This window comes from Macrotis lagotis, chromosome 3 (assembly GCF_037893015.1).
Source record: "Macrotis lagotis isolate mMagLag1 chromosome 3, bilby.v1.9.chrom.fasta, whole genome shotgun sequence".
In the NCBI taxonomy this organism is placed as follows: Eukaryota; Metazoa; Chordata; class Mammalia; order Peramelemorphia; family Peramelidae; genus Macrotis; species Macrotis lagotis.
This window is the reverse complement of record NC_133660.1, coordinates 252,300,188-252,312,967: the sequence shown is the minus strand read 5'-3', so window position 1 is coordinate 252,312,967 and position 12,780 is coordinate 252,300,188. Positions and strand designations below refer to the sequence as shown.

The window sequence follows — 12,780 nt, the reverse complement described above, 5'->3', positions numbered from 1 at the left end:
GGAAGAGCCCTGCCTTTGAACTGATTGGCTATGATAGTGAGCCCCTGTTGAAGTCGGCTTGAATCTCTGGCTATTGAGGATACCCCAACAACTAGTATCTGTCCTTGCTACATTACAAAGGCTAACACATAAAATAGCCTGCCTTAGGATGATGGTGCAGGCTGGAGAAGAAAGCATCATTTAGATATTATTTTACTCCTTATTTCTGTATTATAGGCACATCAAAAAATAACAAGCAAACAAACCACCAAATATCTGCCACATATCTGATTGAAGATTGTGTGATGTTTCCAGTCTTTCACTTTGTATAACATTCTTCAAAATAATTGTTAAAGGATGTTGCCTTAAGAAAGTACTTCTAGATTCCCGATAGCTAAGGCTGTATTTTTGTTATTATACCTTTGAGAAAGACCATTTTACTTGCATTGTTTGTTTTAAAGTGAAAATATTATTTGTGCTTTCCTTGGAGCACGTGTGCTCTAGAAGCAAATATGTTTCAAGTCAGTGACATAGACTAATGGGCATGCTTCACTGGGGTTGTGTGTTGCCATTTTTACATGTGCTACTTTCCATATGAATCCTTTCATTTTCTTGAAGTTTGATATGCAATATGATTTATTGTTTTTGGTAGGTTTCGAGGGATTTTAACTTGTTTGTTCCGGAACCGGGAAGAAATCAGACAGGAGTATCTGAATTTGGAGATGCTGATTAAGGAAAACGAGCTAAAAACATTCTACCAGCTTCAATACTACAAGCAAATAGAAATGATGTGCTCTGAAGACAAAGTTGAAAAGGTGGTTGGGCCTTTAACAGTTCTATTCTATGACTACCATAGCACTAAGGGGTTTCTCCTGGCTTTGCTGCATTGGTGCTAAAGGCAGCATCATTTTTATGCATCTAAAGTTGCTTTGTGTTGTACAATTGGAAAATATCTCCATTTATTAAAAAATGAGATCTTTTAAAATCAATCTGACATCAGTAGTCTATGAAATTAGGAAATAAGTAAAATTTGAAGAAAGCACAACCATAAGAACATCTATTTTGTGAGTATTAGTCACATTTTAGAAACAATAAAAATTAGGATGTTCAGTACAGTAGAGAGTCAAGATTTAAAATGTACATAGAGAATGTGAGTTCATGTCCTAACTTAAATGACTACTAACTGAGAACCTATGGGCAGTCATTTCATTGCCCAGTGCTCCAGGCAAGAAAGTAAATGACAAACCACTACCAGTCTGGCTCCACATCTTAAGAGCCTCAATACTAAAACCAGGCAGTGGTACTAAGGAGTGTCTAAGGACCTTTTCAGCTCCAAACCCTCCTGTTTTAGGTTCTCTCAGTTAATCTTCTCTTATCTGACCCTGCTTCCTTTGCCTGCTCAAGAGAACAAGGGTTTTGATTTCTTCCTTGACATATGGTTTTTTCCCCTTGAATTCTCTTGTCTAGCCACTTAACTGCAAATTTAGTTGCTGGTTTTTTTAGTAGCTACTTTCTGAACCAAGTCTGAAATTTTGTTCTCATCTATAGTCAGTAGTCCTTGGGTATACCTATGAGATCTGATGCTCAGTCAGACTGACCAAAATACAGTAGACTTCTTGATCCCAGAATACCTTTGTGTTTCCTGATAAGATGCTCTCGTGACGAAACCAAGGAGTGTCTGGTCTATTTTGGGGCCTGGGTCCAATGATGTAAATCAGAGTCAAGAACTGGATGGAGGCATGAATCAGAAGCCAGTCCTTAAATAGAGTCAGGGCTCCTTTATTTTTAAATGTCCTTTATCAGATCTCTGTAGTCAGTCTGTCAGCTGGCATTTAGCAAAATGCCAAGGATACCCCCAAAAAAGGAAAGAAGGAAAAAACCCAGTCCCTGGTCTCAAGAAGCTCACAATCTAATGGGGAAGACAACATACAAACAATTTTGCACAAACAAGATACATACAGGTTAAAGGGAATTGTGTCTCAGAAGGAAGCCTCTGAGATGAAGAGGAATAGAAAAAAAAAGGTTTCTGGCAGAAAGTAGGATTAAAGTTGAGAAGAGAAGGAAGCCAGGGAAGTTGAGGAGACTAACCAATGGAAATGCAATGCCAGTGTCAGGAGGCAAGGCAAGAAAGAAGATGACCCAAGTTCAGAGGGAATAACTGATGTGGTAGATGACAAAATCAGAACTGAAAAAGATTTAAATGAGATAGAACAATGGGATAAATCTAATAAAATGAATTTGTTGGAGATTACTGTTAAATGCTTGCACAATTCCAAAAGAAGTATCTATTCCAGGATAGGAGAACTATATCTAAACAGTATATACTGGCATCATGGTGGATTGCATTCTCCTGATGAGTGAGTCCTGTGGCAGCCTGTCTTGATTATGAGCCCTTTGAAGAATAGAGCTGTTGTGTCTTAGTTCAGTTTTGTATTGCTTCCACCAATACAGTCCAGCTTTGTACCGAGACAATAGGTTGTTGGGTTGGGCTAAACTAATAGAAATCTCATGTTCAGAAGAAGACAGACAGTAGTCCCACTCTGTATGTATGTAACTAGATCCCATGTGAAATATTGTGTTCTGCTCTGGGCCCTGAGTTTAAAAAGAAATTTTGAACAACTGGAGGTTTGTTTGGAGTGGAGTGACCACAGAGTCACTCTTTCAATAAGCCTTCACTAAGAACCTGACTCATGCCAAGGCTGCCCGTGCCCAGAAAAGAGCTCCTGCTCTACCTGAATCAGCAGTGATCTGTTTTCCATCATGGAGTCAGAAACATGTCCCACTGAGTCTATTTGAAAGTAGCAGTGTTTAGCTTCAAGAAGCAAAGACTGGGTTCTAACCCCTTCTTTGTCACTACCATTTGGGTGAGAGCATTGAAGAATTAACTGACAAGAAGATCCAGCCTTGCGCTCTTGTCTCATGCAGAGTATTTGAAGGAACTGTGGGTGTGTTGATTCTGGAGTGGGGAGATTGGGAGGACTTAGTGGCATCTTAAGAGATGTCTTCAAGTATTTGAAGCCCTGTCACATGAAAGATGGGGAATCTTTGTTCTGCTCAATATCAAAGTCACAAGGCAGATTTAGTCTTGTACAAGAAAACCTTCCTAACAGTACCACAAAGTGGTATTGGCTATGAAAGAAAGAAGTAGGATCTCCCTCTTGGAAGTCTTTGAGAAAAGACTGGGTAACCATTTGTGATGGAGGTTATAGAGAAGATTCTTGAGACACATTCTCTTGAGACCTCTTCCAACTCTAAGATTCTGTGATATTAGCTAAGTAATTGTAGCTTTCAAATTCCACGCCTCTATGAGCTAGGTAATGAAAATTTTAAGGTTCTTCATATGCTAATATTTAAAGGTCAAAAATCATGCCTGTCCCCCTTGTGTTAATTAACTTAAAACTTTGAACAGTGAATTCTCTTTCACTAGAAGTAATTCATACAAACTGAATGACTAGTTTGGAGATATCATAGAAAACTTTTATTTATCAGATATGACTTCTAAGATTTTTTTTTCCTACATTGATTCAGGTGAGGATTTATGTTTGTCTGTGTCATGAGGTGATTTAAACACTACAGAGAAAATCTGAAAGACTTTTTCAGCCTTTTAAGTGGAATGTATTTTAGTAGAAATAATTTCAATCTTTAATTTAGCCATCATATTTCCTAAAACCATAACCTTTTTATATGAAATTTTATGAAAAAAAAAGGATTCAATTTCCTGTTTTCCTGCTAGCAATTGTAAAAATTTGAAGAGGAAAATAACTTTTAAGTATGAAAGTATAGCCTAACTTAATTAACTGAAATAGCATACCTACAAAGTTTGTTACTTTAATATTCTTATATAGATCAAAGAGCATTAAAATAGATGACATTTTGGTTATGAAATATAAAGAAATCTTATATGTAATGTAGAACTCGGCAGCTTTGTACCATAATTTTCTATTAAATGTATTTCAGGCCACTTGCAAACGGGATCATAAGCTTGGAATGCTTCAAGCTCGTCGCTTTCACCTAGGGAAGAAAAGAGAAGAAGAAATGAAGCGATTTCATGAAAATACTAATCAGCTTCATCAGGTTGAAAAAGAGATGTGTCTCCTGAACAAGAATGGCCTTATTTTAAAGGTACAGAATGTTTTTTTTTATATTCAAGTTCACTTTTTCAAAGCTGAATTCTATGAATTGCTGCCATTTTAAAGCAAATATCTTTCACTCAATGATTTTCCCATGCCTTGAACCTATTAAATTCCTTTGCCTTTGATACAGATTAGACCTTCTGGCTGACTCATCTGATCCTTTTCTATAGTTCAAAAGACTGTAGTTATCTGTGTAATTCTTATTACACTTTAATAATGAGAACCTTATATAGGTTAATTCTGGTATTAGACTGGGAGTGATCTATTTCAAACTTGATTTCACGATTAATCATCTTGTTAATTTTAATCCAGCTCTAAATACTAATTTTTAAAGTTATAAAATATTTATTCTTGCTCTTTCTGTTTAAACTATAAGAAATGCCTTTCAAAGTCTTTGGCTTCTCAGGATGGAGATTAGAAGTAGCTACTTTTGTTACACCTTTATTTTCCTCACACTAAATTCCTTTTACAGAAGAACTCTTTCCTTTTTTTTTTAATGTATTTCAAACTCCAGAGAATCATAGAATTAGAGTTGGTAGGAATCTTAAGAGCTCATCTCAATCAATCCTCCCCATTTTCTAAGGTGGAAATTAGGGCCCAGAGAGACTTAAGTAATTTTCCCTATATTACACAATATTTACACAGGTTTCCAAGTTATAAGTATTAACCACAACTCAAAACTAGATTCCCTGACTCACTGTCCAATTATTTTTTTCTCTATCATACCAATTCTCTACATCTTTCAGCTTAGCCTGACAATGGGAAGCACCAAAATTCTTCCTTGTGTCTTTTTTTGAAACCCCTTCTGGACCCTTTCCATAACAGCTATAGAACCAATAAAAGTAGCCATGAGAAAAAGAAACAACAAAGGCCTCAAGTACCTCATCAAAAATAATCATAACCAGGAGAATCAAGGCACCTAAATATGGTGGACTGTGAGGCTTGATGGTAGATTGTAACTAAAGGGAAGTAGGCAGACTAGAAAGAGGACAAGAAGGCCAATAACTGACCACAAACATTAGCATTGCCTTGCAACCTGGTGAAGAAGAAGACAACTGAGGGCAGGAGGAGACAGAGACAAGGGGGCAAGAGAGAAAAAGATGGAGATTGGGGTGGGGAAGAGACAGGAGAGAGACCGAAAGAGAAAAGGGGAGGGGATAGAAAGAGGAGAGGGGTGAACAGAAGAAAGAGGAGATCAAATGGGAGAAATAGAGAAAGGCAGAGCAAGGGGACCAGAGAGAGAGAGAGAGAGAGAGCACCAAAAACTATATTATTAGTAAATGTACAAAGGACCAGGGGCAGCTAGGTGGTATAGTGGATAGAGCACCACCCTGGAGTCAGGAGGACCTGCATTCAAATCCAGCCTCAGACACTTAATAATTACCTAGCTGTGTGGCCTTGGGCAAGTCACTTAACCCCATTGCTTTGCAAAAACTTTAAAAAAAGAAAAGAAAAGAAATGAGACAAAGGACCATGCTACCTAGGTACCCTTGTTACAAAGGTACTTTCATTCAAAGAGCTGACATTTAAGTAGCCTGAGTACTACTTCTAGTCTCTAATAAAAAGCAAAATATCCAAAATCCAAAATATTGATGAGTCTTCTGATCTCAGTCTCCTCTTCATACTATCAACATGCCAAAAAGATTGAGATTTTTTTTTCACTTTGAGTTCTCTAAACTTGAGGGTACAACTGTATGATTTAACTGCCCAATTTAAAACACTTAGACTATGTTCTAAATGAGTGATTTTCTCTGAAAATGCCCAAATATTTATCTGTATCTTTCCCTTTATAGCATCAAATATAAAATGGCATTTTACACTAATCCATGGCATTGTAAGACCAATTGTTGTGACCTTGTAATGGGGAGAACTCAGTGATCTTACTCATAGACTCTCCATTGAGCAAATTTATCATTCTAATGAAATTGTTCTGTATTAGTGATGCCTTCCTGTTATTGTTAGGTCCTGTGATGCTGAAACTAAAGTTCTCTGTTTTAAATAGTAACACTGACCATTCTTATGAGCATACTTACAAATTATTACATGTGTTAATGCTTTAGGTTTCTGTGAAGAAGTATTTTTGGTGACCATAAAATTCATCATGATAATTGGTGCCTTCCAAATGATCACACATTATAATAGGATTTCCAGAAAAGAACCTTAGCTCTACTGTTGGCAAACAGAAGTTCACCTCCTTTCTCTGATGCTTATGACTGAGGTGACCTTTAAGTCCATCCCATTTAAAGTCCAGGATATCACTTTGTTCCTCTATAACATGTGGAGATTGGACCCAAAGATCTCAGGTAGCTTTCATTCAGGAATGAACAAGACAGTTTTCTGGCTGGTTCTAGTTTTTTACCTTCAGTCAAAGACCCTTTCAAAACCATACACTCAGTTGAGACTGGTAAAGTGAAGCTATTCTAGAGTGCACTTAAGACAATGTCAGGAACATATCTTCCTGTCACCCACTCTTACTTTATTGATGTTAACTGAGTTCAACAGTCAGTTCTTTTTTTTTTTAAGGTTTTTTGTAAGGCAAAATGGGGTTAAGTGGCTTGCCCAAGGCCACACAGCTAGGTAATTATTAAGTGTCTGATACCGGAGTTGAACCCAGGTACTCCTGACTCCAGGGCCAGTGCTTTATCCACTACGCCACCTAGACGCCCCAACAGTCAGTTCTTAAGTACCCATGTGGTAGGCCCTGGGGATGCCAGGGTTTAAATGTGAACCACTCCCAGCATCAAAAACATTTGTTCTGATTGGCAAACAAGACAGAAATGTAGCATATTCTAAGGCAGGTATAATAAAGATAGACAGTAAAGTAAGCAAAGGAAAGTTCAGGCAAACTCTGACTCTTTGAAAAAGGTTGTACCAAGAATTTGAAAAAAGAATTCAAGGAAGTCTTTTATGGAGCCTGGAAGAAAGAACAAGAAGGTGAAAAACGGAAGTGAGGCAGAAAACAAGACACTTTGAAAGGGATCTGGGAGTTACTGGTAGACCAGTTGGCTTGCTTGCAAAGTAGATGGAGGGAGCTCAGGTGAACCAGGATGGGACACAGCATGTGCTTGTGGTTATTTTGAGGGTGATCCAACTCCTGTGAAATCTGTTGTTGTCAAGTCTCATACCAATATGCATATTGAATAAAAAAATTCCAGGAAACTTAATAGAATCAAGCAAAGAAGAATTCATTTTAAGTGTATTGAAATAAGAAAATGCCTCTCAAGTGCCTGCACTGGCAAAAAATAATTCAGTTTTCAGATTTGAAACAGATTTTGTGAAGACATGCTATATAAACTACTGAACTATCTAATCACTGTAATTGGTTTCATTAAGTAGGTTGTTCCTGAAAAGCTTTCTTTACATCAGTTCAGATTACATATACGGAACCCTTAAAAAGGAAAGGAAAACCTATACGTAATCATTTTGAAATTGAACCATTTTTTTCTTAATAGCATCAACTTTAAAAAAAAAACTCTTGGGGGTGGCTACATGGCGCAATAGATAGAACACCGGCCCTGGAGTCAGGAGTACCTGGGTTCAAATCCGGTATCAGACACTTAATAATTACCTAGCTGTGTGACCTTGGGCAAGCCACTTAACCCCACTGCCTTGCAAAAACTAAAAAAAAAAAAAAAAAAAAAAAACCTCTCATCTATTCTTTGTTTTTAAGCCAGACAAAGAAAAGTCCCTACTGCTTGGAATTGCCTCATCTATTCATTCATTTATTTAATTACTATTCTTTCAAGCTCTATATTTCGTAAAGGAGAGAGCCTTTTTTCAAGCTACCCATAGACCTCTGGGGTCTGTCACAGTCTCCTCTGAGCTTATCATAGTACTCATTCTACACTGTTAGACTTTCACCATACACCACTTTTTTGTATGTTCTGCACCTAGTGTCTTGTCCATTAAAGTTTTAATTGTTGGTAATAAACCATTTACACAACCTCAGATGATAGTCTTATTGCTTGATGGGGTAAACAAGACAGCAACCTCTCAGAAAAACCACAACTTCATGATGTACAATGGAACTACTTATATTTAAAAAAAAGACATCAAGTTAGAAATCAAGGTAATGTGTAGACCTCTTTGGAAAATGGAAAGCAGCCATGGTATGAATGAGAGACTGAATTTGTTCTGTTTGGTCCAGAGGGTAGAGTTCAGAACATTGGTTAGAATATGGTGTTGGTGATGGTGATGGTGATTTGTCCTTCATTCTTGAAGAAGATCATGATATCAGAGAGGTTATGCCCTGACAAGCAAGTGAATTGGATTTGAGTGAGGAGGGCACTATTTCACCAGCCTTACTTTCTCTACTAGAGTCATCTGGGTCCATGACCAGATATGAACCAGGAGGACTGGCAATGGCCCTGAATGGGAGACTAAGTGACTTACTAGCTGTTAACTGAATTTAGACTTGATGTAAGAAAACCTTCCTAATAATGAGAAATATTTGAAAGTAAACCTTGGAGGTTGTCCAGGTTTCCCTGAATAACCATTTGTAAAGTGGGTTGACAGGAAAGTCAAAGAGAATAGTGATTGGCAACATAGATGAAATGATTGAACTTTCTAGGAATATTATTGTTGATTTGATTTTTTTCATACCTCGAGTTATAGAAGGGATATTTGATAGGAGGGGAAAGAAATCCATCAAGGAAAGATACTTTCACTAGCAAGATAGGTTTGCATGAAAGGCATAGAGTGTGACTTTGGTGGACATGAAATCAAGGTGAGGTATGACCCATTTGTTAGAGGCCAGGGTCAGTTTCAGTTGTTTCAGCCCAAGTTAGAATCATTAGTTAGAACCTTAGCAAAAAGTAAGTTTCTAATACCTACTACTGTAGTGGTCCATAGGTTGTCCCTTGACTTGAGGAGGATCATTATCCTAAATTGAGATTAGGGGTCAGGAATATGGAATGTAATGGGAAGGGAACAGAGTAACACTGGGTAACACAGTCTCCTGGCCTGGAGTCCGGAAGATCTGAGTTCAGATCTTGCCTCAGACACTTACAAGACTGTGACCCTAGGCAAATCACTTAACCCTCTTTGCCCTAGTCTCCACTTCCGTAAAATGAGCCGGAGAAGTAAATGGCAAACCACTCCAGTATCTTTGCCAAGAAAACCCCAAAGGGAGTCATGAAGACACAACTGAAAACCAATTAAACTACTACAACAAAAAAGAATTGACCCTGAAAAAATACAGCATTTTAAAAATTCATTGGAAAAGTGGAGTCACCAAGTCTGGAGTGATGGGACCAAGAGGCAGGTTCTCACAGTGTCTCACAGTACAAGGCAGGTATCTAGACCAATTGGTAGACCCATGGGGAGAGTGAGAGGATTGAGAAAGTTAAGAGGATTTCATCAACATACCCATGTCTAACCTATCTTTAGAAAATCTTTTCTTGGTCTTTCCATATCTCCCCAGAATTCCATGCTCCTGGAAAGCATCATTATACTTCAGGCCTTCCATTCTCTTGCTAGTCATTTTCTTCTTGGTCTCTTTGAATCAGTCTTCCATTATTCTACTGAAACTGCTCTGTAGATTTACTAATTTCTTAACTGCTAAATCTTAAAAGGCCTTTTTAGTCCATCTCCCACTCCATAAGTCTCTCAGAGCTTCCCCCTACCTGTGGGCCTTTTTTCCTTCCTATTCATCTTCTTTCTTAATGATCCCATCAGTTCCTTTCAGATCCCATCAGTCATCCTTTCTATGTATCCAACCTTAATCTCCATCCAGATTTGCCTCACCAACTACCTGCTGGACATCTCTACCTTGATGTTTCAGCAGTATCTTGAGTTTAAATTTTGAAACAGAATTCATAGTCTGTCATTTTAAATTCATCCTACTCCCAAAATTCCATCTTGTTATGGAGTAAACTACCATCTTTACCATCTGGATGGTATCCTAGTCATGCAGGTTATTTATAAGTTTAGAGCCATTTTTGTATCTCCCTTCTCCCGTTATCCCCCATTCTACTACCTCCACTCTCATCAATCACTGTCTTGCCCATTCGACCTCCATAAAAACTCCATGAGCATCTATTTACTCTTCTCCACTCATACAGACTCTACCTTAATCAAGGGGCTTATCACTTCTTACCTAGAATATTATAGTAAACTTTTTTTTTTTGGTTTGTTAGGGGTTTTTTGCAAGGCAGTAGGGTTAAGTGGCTTGCCCAAGATCACACAGCTAGATAATTATTAAATGTCTGAGGCCAGGTTTGAACTCAGGTACTCCTGACTCCAGGGCCAGTGCTCTATCCACTGAACCACCTAGTCACCCTGTATCCACTGCACCACCTAGCCACCTCATATAGTAGACTCTTAATAGATCTCCCTGCTTTTTATCATCTTCTACAACAGCTGCCAGAAATAAGCTTCCTCGGTTATAAACTTGTTTAGGTCACTACTCTCTTTTTTGAGATTTTAGTGGCTTTTTTGTTGACCAGTGTAAAATACAAACTCCTCAGGCTGGTATTTAAGCCAACCAGATCAGTCAGGTGGTACTATGGACAGAGAACCAGAATTGGAATTAGGGAGACCTGAGTTCAATTCCAGCCTGAGACACTTAGTAGCTATGAAATTATGTAAACTTTTTCCTTAGTTTCCTCATATGTTAAATGAGGATAATAGTATGCTCCCAGGGTTAATGGTGAGGATCAAATGGGATTATGTAAAATGCTTCACAACCTTAGGCTATATCAAGGCAAGTAGTTCATTATTGTTGTTGTTGTTGTTGTTATTATTATTATCATTATTTTTATGGGCTTTAAATTCAAGTCAAACTAGACTATTAGCTAATCCTTAAACTAAGCATTTCATCTTCCCTTTCTTCATGAACAAGCCGTTGCTCATATGTGTAATGTATTCCAACCTCACCCCTTGTTCAACATCCCATTAAATTTGTTGCTTTTGACTCATTTCACAATGAAGTCAAGTTGCCAGCTCCCTTAATTTGCTTCTATAATGAGAATATCTATTTTGATATAGTTTAGTTATCCTAACAATTAAAATAATGTTGGGAAATCTGAAAGCTTAATTCTTTGCACTGGCCTTTCTGCCCCTTTCCTGCCATTCTTCTTCTGAAACAGATAGAATTGTGGAACATTTTGTGTTTTTATTCATTTCATGGATTGTCATAAACCAAACAGTTTATTACCTTATGTCCAGTTTGATTTTAAACCTTTCTTTATTTAGCTAGGTGAGCCACAAACACAATAAATCTTTTTTTTTTTTAAGACTTGCTTAGGGACAGCTAGGTGGCGCAGTGGATAGAGTACCGGCCCTGTAGTCAGAAGTACCTGAGTTCAAATCTGGCTTCAGTCATTTAATAATTGCCTAGCAGTGTGGCCTTGGGCAAGCCACTTAACCCCATTGCCTTGGGGGAAAAAAAAGACCTACTTATATATTATTAAATCTATTTGAATTTTCTTACAGAATTTCATCATTATGTATAGAATTATAATTAGTTAAATGATGACTCAGAGGTAGCATAGTTCTGCAGAGTCATTCAATATCATGTTTGGGTATTCCCTTTGCTGACACAAATCATAATACCTCCAAACCTCATGAAATGGTTTTTATAGATTGCTTGGACCAAAAAAATAATTATCAGCAAATTGATGGTGAAAAATGTCTTGTCATGAACTATAATTTGTCCTTGGACAATAAACACATTTTAGGGGGTCTCCAGTTTGGTAGACTTTTCCCAAGTAGACCTGTATTCCACTGACATGGTCTTTGAGAACCCATGGCACAATAAGGTATTCTGTGATATAAGTGCCATAGTTGTAATTATGCATTTTAAAAAATATACCATTTGAAAAAATCTATTTGAGACCATTTTCATTACTCTGTTTATTCCCTCTTAAAGCTTAATCATATTATTGTTTAATTATTTTTTTAATTTTCTTGAATTTGTATATTTTGTGGGAGAATTCTAATTATTTGGGTATTGATTGTATTTTCTTGGTGTTATAGGAGATTTCTCAAGGTAGTTGAGGTTATATATTTGTAAATAGAAGGTACAAACTTAGAAGGTTCATCCTGACATTATCTATTATACTATTCATTTTTTAAGGCTTTGCCATGTCGTTTTTACATATCTTACCCTTTTTTTCTTTGAAAATTACAACAGAACTTTATTCCTTTTTATACTGGAAAGGAGTTATCTATTATTCACCTCTCCCAAATTTTTTAAACAAACCAAAATTAAAATAAAGGCAAGACAGGAAACTACTGATTGTTTTTCCTTTCTTTCTACATCTAAGAAATATAACTATAGCAGGGAACAGGAAGCAGCATCTGGTGACATCAGGTTCCCTGGGAGTTATAAGGACAAGATGACCCTATACCCTGGCTTAGCTGACCAGGAGTGGGTAAATCAAGAAGCAAGTAGATGTGGGGAGGTGGGGGGAGTGGAGAAGGGATGTGTGTGTGTGTGTGTGTGTGTGTGTGTGTGTGTGTGTGTGTGTGTGTGTGTGTGCAATTTTATATGATCAAAAAGAGAAGTAGGCTTGAAAGCCCACTTACTTTGTTGATATTTGCAAATTGGGCAGATACCTAGAGAAAGACCTGTGAGTTGGTTCAGTCCTCAATGGAGAAACTTTATTTCATGGAATGGATACTTTGCTTAAGAATCAATTAACAATATATTTACTAATACTAACTA

General features: G+C 37.3%; 1 protein-coding gene across 2 annotated transcripts in view; it reads left to right on the top strand.

Moving 5' to 3' along the window:
* Positions 1-12,780, top strand: part of KIF18A (kinesin family member 18A) — an 80,408-nt gene that overhangs the window by 28,110 nt on the left and 39,518 nt on the right. For both annotated transcript variants that reach the window (XM_074230409.1, XM_074230410.1), the window contains exons 10-11: positions 632-794; positions 3,937-4,101. In XM_074230409.1, coding sequence (XP_074086510.1) covers positions 632-794; positions 3,937-4,101 — 328 coding nt within the window. The remainder of the gene's footprint in view (positions 1-631; positions 795-3,936; positions 4,102-12,780) is intronic.